Source organism: Siphateles boraxobius, unplaced genomic scaffold (genome assembly GCF_051911475.1).
Source record: "Siphateles boraxobius isolate OS27281-9 unplaced genomic scaffold, OSU_SipBor_1 33, whole genome shotgun sequence".
NCBI lineage: Eukaryota > Metazoa > Chordata > Actinopteri > Cypriniformes > Leuciscidae > Siphateles > Siphateles boraxobius.
In genome coordinates this window covers 13,992,273-14,014,515 of record NW_027508953.1, presented here as the reverse complement: position 1 = coordinate 14,014,515, position 22,243 = coordinate 13,992,273, and the positions used below count along the sequence as shown (strand labels likewise).

General features: G+C 42.6%; 1 protein-coding gene across 5 annotated transcripts in view; it reads left to right on the top strand.

The window, feature by feature from the left end:
• LOC143701868 (cytosolic 5'-nucleotidase 3-like) overlaps positions 1–22,243 on the top strand; it is a 204,230-nt gene that overhangs the window by 135,820 nt on the left and 46,167 nt on the right. For 4 of the 5 annotated variants that reach the window (XM_077195560.1, XM_077195561.1, XM_077195562.1 and 1 more), the window contains exons 3-5: positions 6,292–6,361; positions 7,566–7,612; positions 18,407–18,492. In XM_077195560.1, the coding sequence (XP_077051675.1) occupies positions 6,292–6,361; positions 7,566–7,612; positions 18,407–18,492 (203 nt within the window). The remainder of the gene's footprint in view (positions 1–6,291; positions 6,362–7,565; positions 7,613–18,406; positions 18,493–22,243) is intronic. The other variant, XM_077195563.1, reaches the window with a different exon arrangement.

Genomic DNA, 22,243 nt, shown 5'->3' with positions numbered 1-22,243 from the left:
GGGGTCTTTTCTATCCCCCCCCCCCCCCCTTCTCTCATCGTGAATCATGTGTTATCTGTGGTCTGCTTACTCATCAGCTCGAACAGAGGATTCAGTTTAGACATAATTTCCATTTTAAGAACATAAACATTTTTACACAGATTTCAATCAAGCCACCTTCTGAATTAATAATTGGCTCTCTCAATGGTGCTGTACATCAGTCGAAAGCTCTCTAAGAGAGAGACCGGCCGCTCTTCACCCTCCACCTCCTGGGACAGGACCGCGCCCAGCCCCCTGTCCGATGCGTCCGTCTGTAGGATGAAAGGGAGACAAAAGTCAGGGGCATGTAAAAGCGGCCCGCCACACAGAGCAGCCTTTATCCGGGTGAAAGCCTGCTGACACTGCTCCGTCCACTGGACCGTATCTGGTGCCTCCTTTTTAGTTAGATCAGTCAGCGGGCTAGCGAGGTCCGAATAATTAGGCACAAACCTTCTGTAATAACCCGCTAGCCCCAGGAACTGTCTAACCTCCTTTTTGGTCTTGGGTCTCGGACAGGTCGCAACAGCTGCCGTCTTATCAATTTGGGGACGCACCTGCCCGTGACCCAAGTGGAAGCCCAGATACCTTACTTCCACACGCCCAATCACACACTTCTTCGGGTTGGCCGTGAGCCCCGCCCTTCCCAGCGTCTTCAGGACGGCACGCAGATGCCGCATATGACGCTGCCAATCGTTACTATAGATGATAATATCATCCAAGTAGGCAGCGGCATATGCAGCATGCGGCCGGAGAATTTTGTCCATCAGACGCTGAAAAGTCGCAGGAGCCCCGAACAAGCCGAAAGGAAGGGTGACAAATTGGTGTAAACGGAACGGCGTTGTGAAAGCTGATTTTTCTTTGGACATAGGCGACAAGGGGATCTGCCAATAGCCCTTTGTTAAGTCCAGTGTCGAATAAAAACGAGCAGTACCCAGCCGATCAAGCAATTCGTCAACCCTTGGCATTGGATAAGCATCAAACTTAGACACCGCGTTCACCTTTCTATAGTCTACACAGAACCGGACCGAGCCGTCGGTTTTAGGAACCAAAACTATCGGGCACGCCCAGTCACTGCTGGACTCTTCTATTACCCCCATATCCAGCATAGCCTCTAATTCGTTCTGAACTACCTTTTTCTTGTGTTCAGGTAAACGATATGGGTGGCAGCGCACCACCACACCCGGTTCCGTCTCAATGTGGTGCTGAATGAGGTCCGTTCGGCCAGAACACATCCGCAAATTCAGCTTGTAAATTTTTAATGTCAGTGAGCTGGGAGGGTGAGAGGTGATCTCCACCAAGAGCCAGTGCGAGAGATTGTGATTTTGTGGTCGCTTTTTGTGGCCCGAGATCCTCCTCTCCGCTCACTACCGTCGCCAGCATCACTGACTCGGCCCACTTTTTGAGAAGGTTGAGGTGATAAATTTGATGTGCTCCGCCCCTATCTGTTCGAACCACCTCATAATTGAGATCGCCAACTCGCCGTGTGACCTCAAATGGTCCTTGCCACTTGGCGAGTAATTTAGAGCTGGAGGTAGGGAGTAATACAAGTACTTTATCTCCCGGTGCAAATTGACGCAGTCTAGCCCCCCTGTTGTACAGCTGACTCTGTCTGCCTTGAGCCTGTAACAAATTCTCCATTGATAGCCGCCCCAAAGTGTGGAGTTTTGTTCTCAGGTCCAAGACATACTGAATTTCGTTTTTACTAGCGGACGGTCCGTTCTCCCAAGTTTCTCTAAGAACGTCCAACACCCCGCGGGGCTGACGCCCATAGAGAAGCTCGAAGGGGGAAAACCCCGTGGAGGCTTGGGGGACCTCGCGTACAGCAAACAAGAGGGGTTCTAGCCACTTATCCCAATTTTTGGCGTCTTCGTGAACGAACTTCCGAATCATGGACTTCAACGTGCGATTAAATCGTTCCACCAACCTGTCGGTCTGTGGGTGGTAGACGCTAGTGCGAATCGATTTAACGCCCAATAATTCGTAAAGCTCGCGAATAGTTCTTGACATAAACGCCGTGCCCTGATCGGTGAGAATCTCCTTAGGGATTCGCACCCGGGAGATTAACGAGAAGAGCGCGCTTGCAACACTTTTTGCAGAAATGTTACGGAGCGGGACCGCTTCGGGGTACCGCGTTGCGTAATCCACCAGGACTAACGCAAAGCGGTGCCCCCGTGCTGACCGTTCTAATGGCCCGACGAGGTCCATACCAATTCGTTCGAAGGGGACCTGCATTAATGGAAGGGGGCACAATGGTGCTTTTGGATTGGCTGGGGGATTCACCAACTGACATTCACGACAAGACGCGCACCACCTGTGCACGTTCTCGTGAATGCCCGGCCAAAACGACGACGTCGCCTCCATTTGCGGCAGGAGTCCCAGAGCTGCTGTGCCATGACGAAGGGCCGGCCGCTGGTGAATGGCGCGTCTCAGGTCTTCATAGACCAGGAGATTCTGGACTGGCAGCTGGTGGGCGGCTACCTGCGACTCGCCTGACAGTAGGGGAATGAGCCGCAGGGGCCAGTCCACTCGGGGCCATCCCCGGGCCTTGGCCGACCTCTCAAAAAGGTCCAGAAACGCCTCCGGATCATCCTGGGCCCCCATTTTATTGAGAGGCAGGGGCAGGGCCGAGGCCGTAGCTGGATTGGGGACGGCCCCAATCTCCCGGTCGAGCCAGCTCCGGAACAGCTCGCGGTCTTCTTGCTGGCCTTGGAGAAGCAGCTGGAACCGTTGATCCTGCTCCTCCTTTACGGCCAGCAGGGCGTGGTGTTGTTCCCGGTGAAGACCCGCGAGCCTTTGGATGAGATCCGCAAATGGCGTTCCCGGCGGGTTCTGCATGGCGGCGGCGGTCTTCTCCTTCCCGGGTTTCGGCACCAGTGTAGTCAAGTCGAGTGTATGTGGGTGAAGGAAGGAGAAGACAGGGTCGGCGATACTGGGACTCGTACGGACTTTATTCAGTATGACTCAAAACAAAACAAAAGGCGCGCACACAGCGCATTCACCGTAGGTTCTCTACAGCACAGTACAAATTCAATCACAAACTCTTTCCACGCTGATTCAGCTCTCGTCGCTTTCCCCAGCACTCTTTCCTCTCGAACGCCGCACGAGTCCCAGTCCTCTCTCTCTCGCTCTCTCCTTCCTGGCAGCTTATATGCGGTCTCCACGCCAATCACTGCAATCAGACACAGGTGTTCATCATCTGCACTTGACCTACTTACTCACCGCACAGCTCGCTGACTCGTCTCTCGCTACAGACTTCGCGAGACCACGCCCCCCCGCCACAATAATATATGAGCATAATGATAGGAAACACGATACCCTTTCATTCACACAGGTAATAGTTACAACAATTAGATGACTTATATGTGATTAAGTATAATAGACACCTACAGGGGTCATAGACACACTATAGAATTATGTAGTTGAACGATGTTTGATTATAAGTTCGTCAAGCTTTGTTTTGTGATGATTGTATGCATTTTTATATGAAAAGTCTCTTGTCTCTGTGGTTTTTAAGAGGTCTCAACAATGAGGTCCAACAATGAGGTCATTCAAAGGTCTTCAAGAAGGGGGAAGTCTGTTTTACATCTCTGTCATGGGACCTTGGTCCTTAAGAAAGTCGTAGTCTGTTAGTCGCAGGGGTCAGGTGACCTCTTGTTAGGGCCTCTTGTTTCAATTGTGTTTGGTTCATTCTCATTGTCGCTACAACGCCATAATTTATGGGTCTCCTTTTTCACTTCGGCAGCCATGTTGGCGATGCACCGCTGTAGCCGATGCATTTATCATAGCCCTTCCTTTGCAGGGGGGTCTGACAAATCTTTGTGTATAGGCCTATCTGGCCCTTCCCCTTATCCTTACCCCTCTAACAAAAAGATAATTGAGACAGCCCTACACCTTCATATGAGTGCGCTAAACAGAGGGGTAGGGGAAAGAGAAGAGGTAAGGGGTTGAATTGGGATTGGGCCTGTGGTAAATTTTTTCCCTAAACCTAACTTCGTCCTATAATATTTATACTCTAACGCGTCTACAGTCGACGCCGGCCAATTCTAACCCTATAGGCTACCCTAGCTAGCGCGTCTACACATCAAATTCGGCTGGGTGCTAATTCTATACTCCAGCGCATCTACACATCGACTCCGGCTGAGTCTAATACTATGCTCCAGTGCGTCTACACATCGACGTCAGCTGAGCCTACTAACCCTAACTTGCTGCCCAGCAATATTAACCGACAGACTTCAGCAAATGTCCTTTAAATGCTTTAATCACGACCGGGAGATCTTCCCGAGCAGTTCTCAGAGAATCTCTGCCAAGAAGAAGCTTTAAGCACGGCCAGAGGATCTCAGACAAATTTCAGAGAGAATCCCACCAGTGAACACTAATACGAACAGTTGTTATAGAATAGGGCAGGGCTATTCAATTAGCTTCACTCGAGGGCCGGATTATTAAATCGAAAAGTTGAGGTGGGCCGATGTTTAGCTTATTTATTGAAACATAACAGTATCAATAAGTAAGCTAAAGTAAACATAAAAGTATTGTATTTACTTGGAAATGTGGTACCCAACAGTATCCAGATTTATCAGACCATAATAAATAACTTATTTACAGCTATGTACAAATATATGAATTATACAAGATCATAGCTATTGGTAAGAATTATTTTATTAATAATTATTATAGGCTTAAATGAAAATATTCTGACAGTGAGACTTTGTAACCATATGTAAAACCATGCATGGCTACTCACTCACTCCCACTGTCTAAAAAATGCCTAAACAGGTAAAAACTATACACACAATCAATTATATATTTCTCTAGCCCCCTAAAAAATCTAATGCAATATAAATGACTATAACATGGTAGTCAATATAAATATTCCACATTTCTGCCTAATCCATGGTAAATTACTAGCCTACAGTACATTCATGGTAAATGTTTGTAAGGGTGATGAACTTCGTTCATGGCACAATGTTTCTGCTATTTACAGTCATCAGTCGTGTTGGGAATGTTGAGGCTGTTTCATCCGATTTAAAACTAGTTAAAATCATTGAGTGGTTTGTAACAGAGAGATGTGTCAGGTTGAAACGCTTTTCACTGGATGTCGCAACGCTGTTTAATAATAGTGTCCGGGACCGGGAGTAAATGCAACTCCTTTAAGCTTGCGTTCCGTTATCCACTGGGGCGCGCTGCGTAGTTCAAAGTAAACTAGTGAGACAGCTGAAAACAGCGCCATTTGTTCTCTATTTGTTGTTACTGACCGAGAAACCGCTTCAGAAGATTCAGTGACAGAACGGTCCGAACGAATCCGAATCGTTTCAGACCGTTATGCAAGCGCGTTTGGCCAATTCATGGAAAGGAAATAATCGAACCAAAGAATGATTAATTCAGGAATGATTGATATCGCTGGTTCAGTCGACAGAAATACGGGACACACATAATAACTGTTGAAATATTCGGACTGAAACCGTTTCTCAGGTCAGTCGGAGCGCTCATGGTACACACACAGTGCGTATAGCCGTACAGCTGCAGGCGCCACTACGGCCACGCGCATATCTAACCAAATTTAGCCGCACCGCCAGGAAAAGAAGAGGAGGGAGGTTGGGGTGCCCTCGGGCCGGATGGAGATGATTGGCGGGCCAGACCTGGCCCGCGGGCCGCCAATTGAATAGCCCGGGAATAGGGGAATGGGCGAAAATGACATGATGCATTACATAATTTCCCCACAATTTGATTGGTTCTTCATAGACAAGCCCTCTTGTTACAAGGTAACCAAAAGGTTTCAATATGGGAGTCTACTAACTCAGCATCTGTATAGTTTAATTTCCCATATTTTTACACTCACACAAGTCATGAGTTTTCACCAAAGGGGAAACATACATTTCAAATTCAAAAGCATATGAATGTTGTTCCTGCAAGAAAAACAAATGTTAGTTATGATTAATTAAAAAATCCATCACAGGCCTTATTGTGGCTTTCATAATCTTTGGTTTTCAGCTGCGATAATTAATGTGCTCACCCACTTCTGCTTTTTACAAAACAATTTAATTCTAATATTTAGCTGCTTAAATTTACTTAGCATGTGGTAAGCTTTTGCTAAAATGCATTATTATTATGTTAAAGGAGATGTTGAGGTGCTCATTTGTTTGAACCAAATTCTCATGACAATGCAGATATCAGTTGTTGTTGTTTTTATTCTTGTGTTTTCTATTGAGTACAGTGCTTGAATGGTCTCATGTAATGACATGGGAATTTGATGGGTTTTTGTTGTTTATGTTGTAGGTGATCTCAGATTTTGATATGACTCTTACCAGGTTTGCCTATAATGGGAAACGCTGTCCTACCTGCCATAGTGAGTACAACAATCACTAATATTTATTTTAGTGTTGCTGAGTTAGTTGTCTAAGGTTCCAGATTTACTAAACAGGGCAAATTAGCATGAGAGCACAAAAACAAATAAGCGCCGATGGGAGTGGAAGGTTCTGCGTGTGATCTACTGACCACGCACAAATTAAAGGACACAGACGCAGTCGAATCATTTCCATAGTGACCAACACAATCTAACAAGAGCAGCACAAATTAGCATCTGGTTAAGACATGTTTTTTTGGGCGGTAAATAATGGCGCAAATACCAGTAAATTGACTAGCGCAAACCTTGGTAAATCACTTTGCGTGATACATTTAAATACTCTTCTCCCATAAACTTTGCGTCTGAAAGGGAAACTCCTACAAATACATATGCAATAAGGTCAGCTGCTAAAATAACCCTGTCCACACCCTTTCAGCGCTAATTTTTCATTGTGTGTCTTTAGTAAATCCTGACAGTAGTTTTTTAACACAGTTTTTTTTTACATTGGTGCAAACTGTTAGTAAATCTGGCCCTAACAGTCAACTAGTCAGTTAGTGAGGTTGAGCAGTTTTAGAATTGTATTCGAATTTATTGTTGACACTACATCATGCTAGATGCTTTAGCTATTAGACTGTTTGCTCAGTAAAGTTGTCTCTTTAGATTCATAATTTTTAACCACTGGTGCTTCAGCCATACATATTCAGACAAATGTCTTTGGCCATAAGTTTTTACTCTATGCTCCAACCAACTGTTTGAAAAATGTGTGAATGTGAAACCATGCATTCTATTTTAAAAATATGTACTTTTCACATCCCTATTACTAATGCACAATTTCAGAAAATGTACGTTGACATGCAAAAATGTTTTTAGCTAAGCAAAATTCTTGTCACATGCATCTCTTAGTAGCTCTAAATATATGGTTAAGTGATAAAACATTAAGCACAGTATGCTAGATTAAGGCTGCAAGATTTTACACACTGGCAAATATTTCTCTGGACAGTTTTTCTCACTGTCTTGTCTGCTCTTTTTTTTTTAAATGATAATTTCAGTAACATTTCTCATTTGCTATTTTGTATAAATATATGTCAAATCTAACATTAATGTTAACACTGTAAATAAACTTTAGAAAATTAATGTGTTAAATCATTTCATGTTGTATGGATTGCTCTTCTGATGTTAAAATAGATTATAAATTATCTGCTTTCAGATATATTGGAGAATAGTAAACTCATCAGTGAAGACTGCAAAGACAAGGTGAGAAAGCAGATCTTTTTCAAAATTAACATTTTGAGCAAACGTTCAGTTTTCACTCGGAATTTTTTGTGTAATTATAACTTGATTTAATTGTAATGTGTTGGATTTGAGAATTAAGCACATCAGGGTAATCCCAAGGGAAGCAGAGGCTAGACGTTGTCATATTCATCTGTTTTAGTCATGTGACTTTTCCCCCTACTAATCTGATGTGTTTATGAACATCAACATAATAGCAGTAAATGAAGAGTTGATTATTGAATTTAGTCCATATTAGATTCCAGAATTTTTTTAAATATATTTTATTTATTCATATATACAAGGTGCTGGTCATATAATTAGAATATTATCAAAAAGTTGATTTATTTCAGTAATTCCATTCAAAAAGTGAAATTTGGATATTATATTCATTCATTACACACAGACTGATATATTTCAAATGTTTATTTAATTTAATTGTGATGATTAAAACTAACAACTGATGAAAATTCCAAATTCAGTATCTCCGGTAATTAGAATATTACTTAAGACCAATACAAAAAAAGGATTTTTAGAAATGTTGGCCAACTGAAAAGTATGAACATGAAAAGTATGAGCATGTACAGCACTCAATACTTAGCTGGTGGCTCCCTTTGCCTGAATTACTACAGCAATGCGGTGTGGCATGGAGTCGATCAGTCTGTGGCACTGCTCAGGTGTTATGAGAGACCAGGTTGCTCTGATAGTGGCCTTCATCTCTTCTGAATTGTTGGGTCTGGTGTATCGCATCTACCTCTTCACAATACCCCATAGATTTTCTATAGGGTTAAGGTCAGGTGAGTTTTCTGGCCAATTAAGAACATGGTCCTTAAACCAGGTACTGGTAGCTTTGGCACTATGTGCAGGTGCCAAGTCCTGTTGGAAAATAAAATCTGCATCTCCATAAAGTTGGTCAGCAGCAGGAAGCATGAAGTGCTCTAAAACTTCCTGGTAGACTGCTGCGTTGACCTTGGACCTCAGAAAACATAGTGGACCAACACCAGCAGATGACATTGCACCCCACACCATCACTGACTGTAGAAACTTTACACTGGACTTCAAGCAACGTGGATTCTGTGCCTCTCCTCTCCTCCTCCAGACTCTGGGACCTTGATTTCCAAAGGAAATGCTAAATTTACTTTCATCAAAGAACATAACTTTGGACCACTCAGCAGCAGTCCAGTCCTTTTTGTCTTTAGCCCAGGCGAGACACTTCTGGTGCTGTGTCTTGTTCAAGAGTGGCTTGACACAAGGAATGCGACAGCTGACACCCATGTTTTGCATATGTCTGTGCGTGGTGGTTCTTGAAGCACTGACTCCAGCTGCAGTCCACTCTTTGTGAATCTCCCCCACATCTTTGAATGTGTTTTATTTCACAATCCTCTCCAGGGTGCGGTTATCCCTATTGCTTGTACACTTTTTTTCTACCACATCTTTTCCTTCCCTTCGCCTCTCTATTAATGTGCTTGGACACAGAGCTCTGTGAACAGCCAGCCTCTTTAGCAATGACCTTTTGTGTCTTGCCCTCCTTGTGCAAGATGTCAATGGTCGTCTTTTGGACAGCTGTCAAGTCAGCAGTCTTCCCCATGATTGTGTAGCCTACAGAACTAGACTGAGAGACTATTTAAAGGCCTTTGCAGGTGTTTTGAGTTAATTAGCTGATTAGAGTGTGGCACCAGGTGTCTTCAATATTGAACCTTTTCACAATATTCTAATTTTCTGAGATACTGATTTTGGGGTTTTCATTAGTTGTCAGCTATAATCATCAACATTAAAAGGAATGAACACTTGAAATATATCAGTGTGTGTTTAATGAATGAATATAATATCCAAATTTCACTTTTTGAATGGAATTACTGAAATAAATCAACTTTTTGATGATATTCTAATTATATGACCAGCACCTGTATATATGTGTGTGGCAAGGGGGGCGTGGTTCAGCGAGGTCTTTGACAGGAGAGGGGATCGGGAGACAGGTGCGGCGTGAGTGGGTTAAGTGTTAATGACAAACACCTGTGTCTTATTTCCACAAGAGACATCCGCACATAGTAACCCCAAAAATTCACTAAAAGCAGGCCAATTGGTTCCCAGAATCATTGGATGTCGGAGGTCCGTGTTAACTGCCTCCTCTACACTGTTTTTGAACCTTAAATTGAATCATAGCAGATATGAGCGGATACTTCACCACATCGAAATTGAAACAGGCTATCGAAATTGATAAGCAAAATCTGAATCAATAAAATTCAAACGATACTTAACCCTATTTATCATTCTGATTGGATTATAAGAGCAGACTGATTACTATAAAAGGAGGGAAGAAATGCTTCCAATCATTGTGTTCTTGAGTTTGCAATGGTTACTTCCAAAGTTAAGATGTGCAGCCATCATCGCTTTGCATCAAACTGTTCTCGCATGCAAGGATATTGCACCCGATAGAACCATTAACCAGATCATCAAATATTCAATGGGAGAGGTTTCAAATGCAGTGAAGCTGGGTTCATGACCTCCCAGAGTGCCCAGCAAGCACCAGGATTGTCTCCTTCTGAGGAATCAGGTACGGTATTATATATTGTTTCACCACCAGTGAATAGCTTTCTCAATTTTGGCAGCAGGTGGGTGTGAGTGCATCTGCACACACAGTGAAGACTTTTGGACAGTGTCAAGGGTAGCAAAAGTCACTTCTTTCCAAGAAAAACATCATGGTGTGATGATTAACCTGTGGGTTATCATCATGTGAACATCAGTTCAAAGTGTTTATTGTGTACATTGATTTATTGTTTATTATGTTATGATTCCTTATGTTACGATTTCATATGTGTATAGAGACAATGTTTAGTGTTCAAACTGTGTTTTGTAGTAGAGTATAACAATTGAAAAGAGACTTTGAAGACTTAATATTTATTTAATTTTGCATATATGTTTATTGGTTAAGACATTACAGTATATCATACCTGTCTGGTGCAGTGTATGGTAGGGAGTGGCCAGATGACGTAAAGCTCCTGAATTTAACGGCTTATTAGTGGTTATACCAATTAAATGGGGGAAGAGAAGGATAGGAATGCTCTGAAATGGTAATGGTCTTATTTGAAGAGTGTATTGTTTACCTTTGATGAATGATATTATTCGTGATCATGTTTATCCGTTCAAATGCATATGTGATAGCACTGATATTGAACTAAAGGTGATTCATTGTCATGGGTGTTTACCGACCCCTACTGATGGTTTGATCCGCTAGTGTTTGGCGGGAAGATTGCATATACAAGCTAGAGGGTTCGTGTGTGAGAGGGGAGGACGGACTACGAGTTAGGCTAGTTGAGTTAGGCCACAGTCGGACCAAGGACCAGAGCTTGTGCAGCCAAAATGCTGTAAGATTCGAATGTCAAGTCAAGTCACCTTTATTTATATAGCGCTTTTTACAATACAGATTGTTTCAAAGCATCTTTACAGAGATAACAGGAAAATAATGTTGTAATCATATTGTTAAATATAAAATGAAATGTCCCCAACTAAGCAAGCCAAAAGCTAATAGCGACAAAGGCAAAGAAAGGCAATAAAAGCGACAGTGGCAAGGAACCAAAACTCCATCAGGTGACAGAATGGAGAAAAAAACCGTGGGAGAACCCAGGCTCAGTCAGGGGGCCAGTTCTCTTCTGGCCACTAACGGACAGTGTATGATTATGATTCAGGCAGCATTATAGATCAGAAGTCAGATTGAATCAGAACTTTCACAATTTTTATCCAGTTCCATCTGGTTGGGGGTCGGAGTCATCATGCTGTTATGGAGAAGAGTTTGTTGAGGTGTTCATGAGGCCTTCACAGGGCTGATGAGTCTGGCACTTCAGGAATGCGTTGTCATCAATATGTGATGGTCCTCCATCAGACCTGGATATGGCCTGGATCCTGTGGACTGCGGTAAACCGCAGGATAAACAGAGATACTAATATTAGCGTAGACGCCATCCTTCTTATGATGTACCAAAGTACATCAGGATTTATGGGAAGTGTTCCCGATTCCGGCTGATCTAAACTATGCAGCCTAACATTTAATTATAGAAGTCTATAATGCGCTTTGGATAAAAGCGTCAGCTAAATGAATAAACGTGTTATGTGTATGCTAAGCCAAAGAGATGTGTTTTTAGTCTAGATTTAAACTGACAGACTGTGTATGCTTCCTGGACAATGCTAGGAAGATTGTTCCAAAGTTTTGGTGCTAAATAGGAAAAGGATCTACCACAAGCAATCGATTTTGATATTCTAGGTATTATCAATTGGCCAGAATTTTGAGATCTCAATAGACGTGAAGGACTATAATGCGTTAAGAGCTCGCTCAAGTACTGGGGAGTTAAACCATTTAGTGCTTTGTAAGTAATCAGCAATATTTTAAAATGTATATGATGTTTAATAGCACGCCAATGCAGTGTTTACAGAACCGGGCTAATATGGTCATACTTCCTGGTTCTGGTAAGAACTTTAGCGGCTGCATTTTGGACCAGCTGTAATTTATTTATTAAACGTGCAGGGCAACCACCCAGTAGAGCATTACAATAATCTAAACTTGATGTAATGAACACATTAACTAATTGTTCTGCATTTTTAATTGAGAGCATATGAAGTAATTTAGATATTAGAAAAAACAATTGGTTTTACAGATACTAGAAACGTGACTTTCAAATGAAATGTCTGATGATTACTAGTCATCCAGTTTTTTTATATCAGCTATGCATTCCGTTAGTTTTGTGGATTGGTAAATTTCATCAGGGTGTGAAGAAATATAGAGCTGAGTATCATCAGCATAACAGTGAAAACTAATGCCATGCTTCCTAATGATAAGAGTAGCATTTACAGAGTGAACAGCAACGGTCCTAGTACTGAGCCTCGGGGTACACCATACTGAACTTTTGACCATAAGGCATCTCTTCATTTACTGCTACAAACTGATAATGGTCAGATAAGTATGATTTAAACCATGCTAGTGCAATTCCACTAATGCCAACATAATTTTCGAGTCTATTTAAAAGAATGTTGTGGTCGATATTGTCAAAGGCAGCACTAAGATCGAGTAACACTAATAGAGAGATACAACCACGATCGGATGATAAGAGCAAATCATTTGTGACTTTAATGAGAGCTGTCTCAGTACTATGATACGGTCTAAATCCTGATTGAAAATCTTCGTAGATACCATTTTAAAAAAGGAACATAGTTGAGAAGATACTGCCTTTTCTAGTATCTTTGACAGAAAAGGTAGATTTGAGATCGGCCTATAATTGACTAATTCTGTAGGATCAAGTTGTGTTTTTTAACAAACGGTTTAATCATAGCTAGCTTAAAAGTTTTTTTGGTATGTATCCTAATGACAAAGATGAATTAATGATATTAAGAAGAGGATCTATGACCTCTGGAAGCATCTCTTTCAGTAGTTTAGTCGGTATAGGGTCTAACATACATGTTGTCGATTTAGATGATTTAACAAGTTTATAAAATTCACCTTCTCCTATAGCAATGACTGAATCAAATTTTTTCGTCAGGGAGACTACAATGCACTGTCTGATGCGATACTGTAGTAGACGGTTGCATAGTTATAATTTTCTCCCTGATATTATCAATCTTGTAAGTAAAAAAGTTCATAAAGTCAATACTGCTGTGCTGCTTGGAAACATCTGGGCTTGAAGCTTTATTTTTCGTTAGTTTAGCCACTGTTTCTAATAAATACCTAGGGTTTTGTTTATTGTCTTCTAATAGGGTTAAAAAAATAAGCAGATCTAGCAGTTTTTAAGGTGTCTCGGTATGCAATCTCTTTCCATGAAATGCAAAATACCTCTATATTTGTTTTCTTCCAGTTGCGCTCCATTTTTCTTGCTGCTCTCTTAAGGGCCTGATTGTGCTCGTTGTACCATGGCGTTGGACTATTTTCTTTAATCTTCTTTAAGCGCAAAGGAGCAACTGTGTCTAAAGTGCTAGAAAAGAGAGAGTTAAAAGTTTCTGTCGCAATATCGAGTTCTTCTAAGCTATCTGGGATGCTGAGATGATGGTCAGGAAGATTATTTCTAAAGCAAAAGTGAAAATATAACTAAATTACAGCAACACCTCCCCCTTTGCCTTTCATACGAGGTTCATGTTTATAACCGTAATCTTGGGGGGTGGACTCATTTAAAGTAATGTAAATGTTTGGTTTTAGCCAGGTTTCTGTCAAACAGCAGAATGTCTGTTTTGAGACGTCATTGTCAGAGGGTTGTTTCTCGAGGCTATATCTGATGCCCTGTTTGCTGCTCTCAGCATGTTTTATTGATGTTTTGTACAGTCTATTCTGAGTATTTTTGATGATTTGTTTATTTTGAACTTTATTTGGAGCACGTGTGCAAAGACAGCTGTCATAATAAATTCACTTGGACTTTAATTATTACCTACGTTGTACTCAACTCATTCCATCTTTTCCCAGGCCTGTCGGCAAAGCAAATTCACGTTACAACTCAGGGTAACTGTATACAACCAGCCTTTTGACACCTGGCCGTTTCGGCTTTCCGACACAAGGCGGCAGTGGTTGTAACAGCATCCCAACACATGGACTGTCACGGTTCATGAATTCACTGTCTCTCTCTCGTCTCGTGTTTTGGTGTGTGTGTGTCTGCGCCAACCACACCGCCCGTTCAGCCATCCCCGCCACAACCGCATTTCCAACACAAGCCATGCCTACCCATTCCAGAGAGATATTCAGGTGAGCCTGAGTACTGCAGAACCTTCCTTACAAGATGCTCAATGCATTTCTCGTTACAGCCACAAACATTCTGCCAAGAACAATCGAAGGTAGCGTTTGTGCTTACATTATTGTCGGGCAAGGCAGCTCTTTGGGGAACGGCGGTGTGGGAGGACAAGGGTCCATGCTGCACCTCATTCCAGGCACTCTCCGAGGAGATGATGAGAGTTTTCGATCGTGCTTTGGTGGGTAGGGAGGCGGCCAGACTACTCGCCGACCTCTGCCAGGGAGATCGCTAGGTATCGGAATATTCCATCCAGTTCCGCACCCTGGCCGCAGAGTGCCAATGGAACGAGGAGGCGCAGTGGGACAGGTTTCTGCATGGGCTGGCTGACCGTGTCCAGAAGGAAATGTACATGTTCGATCTTCCTCCTAGATTGAACGGACTGGTGGGGCTGGCGCTGAGAGTTGATGCTCGGTTGAGCAGAATGAGTCGTTTTGTCAGAGTCGCCAGTATGGCGATGCAGAGGACTCACGCGTCAGCAGCGGAGACACGGTCAGCCCCGTTTACCATCACAAGCCGGATGCAGGTAGGCAGAACTCGGCTTTCCCGAGAGGAGAGAAAAAGGCGGAGATCCCAAGGACTCTGCTTATACTGTGGTAAGGAAGGCCACTTCATCCACTCCTGCCCAGTTAAAGGACCTAGCCCAGTAGTAACTATGAGGCTGCTATCGGGTGGGATCTCTGCCGAGAAGACCTCATCATCTACATTCCTCCCGGTAAGACTGAGATGGGAAACCCACACACATGACACCAAGGGATTAATGGACTCTGGGGCTGAAGGCAATTTTATTGACTCAAGACTGGCTCACCTACTTCAGATCCGTCTTCACAAAATTGGATTTACGTAACGCTTATCATTTAGTCCGCATAAAGAAAGGTGATGAATGGAAGACCGCGTTCAATACCCCCAGAGGGCACTTTGAATACTTGGTCATGCCGTTCGGGCTGTCCAACTCCCCAGCGGTCTTCCAGGCACTCGTCAATGACGTGCTGAGAGATATGGTTGATCAATTCATATATGTCTACCTGGATGACATATTGATTTTTTGTCTTCTCTCCAGGAACACGTTCAGCATGTCAGACGAGGTTGCTAGAGAATGGGCTTTTTGTCAAGGCGGAGAAATGCGCTTTTCATGCACAGTCTGTTCCTTTCCTAGGATACATCGTCTCGGCTGAGGGAGTGCGTATGGACCCTGACAAGGTTAAGGCTGTGATAGATTGGCCAAGTCCAGATTACCGTGAGGCCCTACAGAGGTTTCTGGGATTAGCCAATTTCTATCGCCGTTATATTCGCAACTTCAGCCAACTAGCCGCACCTCTGACTGCCTTAACCTCCCCCAGAACGACATTCAGGTGGTCTGATACAGCCGCGGCTGTATTTGCCAAACTAAAGAGCCACTTTGTTTCGGCTCCCATCCTCGTAGCTCCTGATCCATCACGTCAGTTTGTGGTGGTCGACGCATCAGAGGCGAGGGTAGGAGCATTTCTTTCCCAACGTTCTTCCTCAGACGAAGGGATGCATTCTTGTGCGTTTTGGTCCCATCATTTATCAACTGCCATGCGTAACTATGACATTGGTAACAGAATTGTTGGCAGGTCCAGTCTGCGCTGAAAGAATGGCGTCACTGGTTAGAGGTGTCAGGGGTACCATTTATCGTGTGGACCGATCACAAGAATCTATCAGAATAGTATATCAGAACTGCCAAAAGACTCAACTCAAGGCAGGCTCGGTGGGCACTTTTTTTCGGACGTTTTGAATTTTATCTTTCGTACCGCCCGGGTTCCAAAAACATCAAACCTGACTCTTTTTTTATTTCGAATTTTTGACCAATTCGAACGCCCGTCCACTCCCGAGTGCATTTTACCCGAGACGCTTTTTGTCTCACAGTCCAAATCGAAGGTCATGTCGGCCTTAGAAGGGGTAACGCCTCCGCCCGATTGCCCACCGAATCGTTTGTTTGTGTCAGGGGTATCAGTCTGACGTCATTCAGTGGGGACATTGTTCCAGCGTAGCGTGTCATCCAGGAGTTAACTGCACCAGTTTTTTGGTAAGGCAACGATTCTGCTGGCCATTAATGGCTTGTGACATCTGCAGTTTTGTCTTTGCTTGCTTGGTTTGTGCCACTGGTAAGACTTCCAATCGACCCCCAGATGCGTTACTCCAACTGCTGTCTGTCCCTTCAAGACCCTGGTCCCACATTGCGTTAGATTTTATTACCGGCCTCCCAGGGCAAGACAGTCGTTTTGACCGTCGTGGACCGGTTCTCGAAGGCGGCTCATTTTATTCCCAGGGGACAGCGGTAACTGTTGTAGATCACGTTTTTGGCTTACATGGCCTCCCGATGGACGTGGTTTCTGACAGGGGCCCCCAATATGTGTCCAAGTTTCGGCAAGAATTTTGTAAACTACTGGGAGCGAGTGTCAGTCTGTCTTCGGGGTTTCATCCCCAAAGCAATGGCCAAACCGAGAGAGCCAACCAAGACATCCCTCTGCAGCTGGATCCTGGACTTTTTAACCGGGTGACCCCAGTCTGTCAAGATCGACAACTCCACCTCCTGCACCATCACACTGAACACCGGTGCCCCCAAAAGGGTTGTGTGCTTAGTCCTTGCTGTTCACCCTGCTTACCCATGACTGTACTCTTAAGTTTATTTCTAATCACATCATCAAGTTTGCTGATGATACTGCAGTTTTGGGCCTCATCTGCAATAACGATGAGCCAGCATATAGGTGACTATATAGCTCGCAGTATGGTGTAGAGACAGCAATCTATCTCTTAATGTTGATAAGATTAAGAGATGATTGTCGACTTCAGGAGATACCAAGCGGACCACTCACCATTGCACATCAATGAAACAAATGTGGAAAGAGTCAAAAGCTCCAAGTTTCTTGGTGTGCACATGATAGAGTACCTCTCCTGGACTCTTAACACCACCTGCCTAGTCAAGAAGGCCCAGCAGCGTGTCTACTTCATGCGGAGGCTGAAGGGAGACAAACTTTCTCCTCCCATTCTCACCTCCTTCTACAGAGGGTTGATAGAGAGCGTCCTGACCAGCTGTCTCACTGTGTGGTACGGGAACTGCACAGCCTCCGACCGCAAGACTCTACAGCGGATTGTGAGGACAGCGGAAATATCATCGGGATCTCTTTACCCACTATAGATACCTCATTCAACAACCGCTGCATCCTCACAGCCATCCGTATTTGCGGGCAACCCCTTTCACCCCTTTCATGGACTGTTCACCCTTCTACCATCAGAAGGTACAGGAGCATCCGTGCCACCACCATCAGACTTCGCAACAGTTTTTTTCCCTGAGGCAGTCAGATTACTCAACACCCGGGTGCCTCCCAGTACTAATCTGGGTTAGTCTGCTATGCCATAAAATAACTATAGTCCATGTTTACATGATTATAATTTACAGTCCATATTCAGTGCAATTATTTTTCCAGAGTATTTGTTGTCTTGTATATTTACTGTCCTAAATATTTGTTTATTATTTTATTGCTATTGTTTATTGTGTATTTGCACTTATGTAGTCTTGCGTAATGTTCTGTGTTGCACCATGGTCCAGAAGAAATGCCATTTCATTACAATGTATGCATGCTATATAAAGGAATGACAATAAAAATGCACTTGACTTGATTTTACATATAGATTTCAGTGTTTTCTAAAATATTGTTTAAATTTAAATGGCAAACTGTAGTTTTATCAATACGTCTGCATTGTGTCATTGAGCTGGTACAATATATTTGTTTATACAGTATATATGCAATATTTATCTTTGACAAATGATGTGCAGAAAACAGAACACTGCTATTTCTCAACATCTAGTCTCTGTTATATTTCTGTTAACATTTTTTCAATCCCCAATTTGCATATTTTTTTAAATTTTAAACACTATTTATTCTATGCAACTTCTGCAGCCATGATTACCTTAGCTTATATCAGCTCTTTCTAGACTTCTTTTTACATGATCAGGACATTATGGAGCATGCGTCTTGAATTTTTTTTTTTTTCTGCAGCTGCAGAATCTTCTGGACACATACTACCCTATAGAGATTGATTCCACACGCTCCGTGGAAGAGAAGTTACCACTCATGGTTGAATGGTAAGACACATCTTCTCATTACACAGCTAAGCTCTCAACAACAAACAGGAGTGCCTGTGATTTTCATTTTTCAACATATTGTGCATGGGGAAACATCTAGTAAAACAATTTTTTCATGTTTATACATTTTTTTATTACAAATTATGTTATGTATATATAAGAATTTGAATGAATAATAAAGCAATTTAAGAATAATCATCGTTTTGTGTTTGTTAAAGGTCCTCTGTCAGGTTATGCAGTTGTTGAATTGGCATTTTGTAACCTGCTCACAGAGTACAACGTGGTTAGAAAAATTGGGTTGCACACAGTACATTATGCTCGTACAGTGCCAATGATGACATTTACAGCATGAGCACTGTATGTGCGTAGTCTCATTTTTTTCTAACCGTGTGTACTCTGTACGTGCTGGTTACACATGCACATTGATTTCTTTTTGCACTAATGTTGTCCACTAAGTTTGTCCACAAGGTGGCAACGGTGTGTTAAATCTCTAGTGGGCTCTAGGGGTTTTCAAACTTTTTTTTTGAGTCAGGGACCCCTTATAGGGTAGAACATTTTCCAAGGACCCCCTCATAATTATAACAGTAATTAAAACCAAAGGTAATGTGGGTGAGAGTAATGAACATAATATGCTAGATTTGTTGGTGGAAACGGTCACCGTTGTAAATCTACTTTTTTAAGAATAGGCTACAGCTCAATTTTATTAGGCCTATTTACTGTATTTCCCAGAAAATTGGTCACACCGATAAGTCGAACCTGCTCAAACTTGCGTTGTTGAGAGAAAAACACAGATAAGTTGCATCGCTATATAAGTCGCATATTATTATTTAATTCAGAAATAATGTAAAATACTGGTGAATAAAATGAAAAGTTAACAAACTCTAAACAGTGTAAACATTTATTTTACTTCCTCTCACTCTAAATCCTTTAAATGTCATGGTAGGCCTATTCAGAACAGAAAAAAAGAATATATATATGTGTGTGTGTGTATAAAAATAAATTATAGTGCCATTCATTACAAAAAACATTTATTTTAAATGCCAAGCCTAAAATAAGCTTTGGCATGAATCGTTAGTCGCAGTGTAACATTTGGTTGCTAAACTATTATTTAAAGCCGGCTTTGTACTTCTCTCGTGTCCCAATATCCACTCAAAATAACATTCTTCAATCACACACAAATGTGTTTGGAATAACACCAGGGCATGCTCACGCTGACTGACCAACAAATATATTGTACAAGAGACAAATTTAATTGAGTAACCGAATAACTTTTCTAGTTGTCTCATGAGAGGCTGTGATGTCAGGTTAGCAGTGTGAGAAATATGTTGTGTGTGTGCGTGAGGCACTACCGCGATCACTTTGGATTATATCAGCGGAAACAATTTAAAATACTCCGTCTGATAAGATCAAGGCATCGTTCAAAATGGTGAAGTGTCTTTTTATTTGTGCATCTTTAAAATAACAGGAAAACATTATACATTTTCAAAATAAAGAAAACAAACAAAATCCCCTTGACGTCTCAGTCTCCTTCATCAACTTTCTGAAGCACGTCAGCAAGAAACAAAAATTAACCAAAGCTCAGCAGAGATTATTGCGTACTTGTCACACAGACATGAAAAATATATCAATAGAAACCTTGAAGTGTCTACATTTTGCCGATTTAATGTTAAATGCATTATATAAGTCACTTTGGTTTATAAATTGTAGCACGTTTCAGATGATTAAAAAAACACGACTTGAAGTCCGGAAATACGGTAAGCTAGCAAATTATGTCACGTACACCCTGGCAATGGGTCATGGACCCGACTTTGAAAACCCCTGCGTAGTATACTCTACAGACAATTAACACATTTACCACACATTTTGTGACGTTAGTTTAAAAAAAGGTGTTTTAGGATTTCATGATCTTTTAAAGTCTGTCAGGGTGGGTGAAACAGAAGACCCAAAAGTAGATAAGTCAGTCCAAAAAGTAAACGCATTTAACTGGATACACAAGTCTCCACAAATGTCCAGAGTCAAACCCGGGGCTCAGGACAGTAGAAGAATAGAAAGTCCAACGTGCCAGGATGCAATAAGTAAGGCTGACTGGATAAGATGATGGCAGTTCTGAAACGCACAAAGAAAGGTGAGGATATAATAAACTGGAGAGCTAACGTTGAGTCGTCTGGACCAGCAAGAGGGGAATGAGCAGAGCCTGTAATTACTAGACACCCGGCAAGGATAAGGTAGAGCTGCCAGTCTCCAAGCCCTCTGAAGATGGTAACCAATGCAGATAATCTTGTCTGTCTCTTGACATCCCCATGCACACTGACCTTTGACATTGATGGCATTCGTAAAATGAGGGAGCGGGCGAGAATGTCTTTGTTCATTACCCAACACCTTGTTCTCTGGACCATACACCTACCAATCCACAAGATACTGATGGCCGCAACCTCGCCGCCTAATGTCCAGCAAAGTCTTGACAGAAAAAGCCAGTCCTCTGTCAATCAGATGGGGCAGGGGCGGGTCTGAAGGAGGGTTTGAAGTAAACTGGCTTGATACGGGCGTCATGAAAAAGTCCCGGGGGTTATTGAAGCCAGACCAAGACCAGACTATGCACTTTTACTATGCAAAACAGGCTAATAAATTTGGGCACAGGCTTGCGGGAAGACCCTTTCAGGAGAACAGACAATGTTTTTGGCTGACATCCAAGGGTGATGAGTGGAAGACTTTTAACATGCCCACTGGGAATTTTGAATACCATGTGATGCCTTTTGACTTAGCTTACTCTCTAGCCGTCTTCCAAGCACTCATCAACGACATGCTCCAGCAAAGGGTTAATAAGTTTGTGTACCTGAATGACAGGAATCCTTCCAACAGATGAAAACGGGAAAGAGAGTCCGTAGAGAAGGGACCTTAAAGGAACACTCCATCGTTTTTTGAAATGGGGGTTATTTACCGTCTTTCCTACATTTAGATAGGTGGGTAAACACATTTTTGTCTCACTGCATGCATTGTTTAAGTTTGGCAGCACCGCCGCTAGCTTAGCATAATGAATGGAATCCTTTGTTACCAGCTAGCATGTCGTGAGTAAAAGTGATTAGAAAAAAAAGGCTACTTCTTGTGGCCTGCGTATTCACAACGAGTACAAATAGCAATGCAGATTAAGACTAGGCGATTTCCTTGGCAGATATTGACTTGGGACTATATTGGGGGGAAGCACAGGCGAAGCACTGCTACTTGGGCCGAGATATCATTACTTACTTACTGCCCATTATGCTTCTGGCATGTAGGGCAGCAACGAAGGTCTTCCACTCTGATCGATTCTGAGCTATTTTCTGGACATCTCCCCATGTCAGGTTCATAGATTTCATTTCTTCCTCTACTGTGCGACGCCAGGTGATCTTGGGTCATCCTCTCTTTCTTCTACCTTTGGGTGTCCAATTAAGGGCTACTCTTGGGATGCTGTCTTGTTCTCTTCTCAAAACATGCCCAATCCAGATCCAGCGCCGCTTTGTACGATGCTTTCCATGCTGTCTTGTTGACATCTTGTTAATAGATCCTCATTTGATATCTTGCTTGGCCAAAAAATCCGACAGATTCTTCTCAGACTCCTTGTATGGAAGATTGACAGTTGGCATATGTCGCTGGCTGTCATTCTCCAGCATTCTGCGCCATACAGTAGGGTGGATAGGACACAGCTCTGATATAATTTGAGTTTTGTCTTGGTTCTAAACTGCTGAGACTTCCATATGTTGTTTAGCATTCTGAA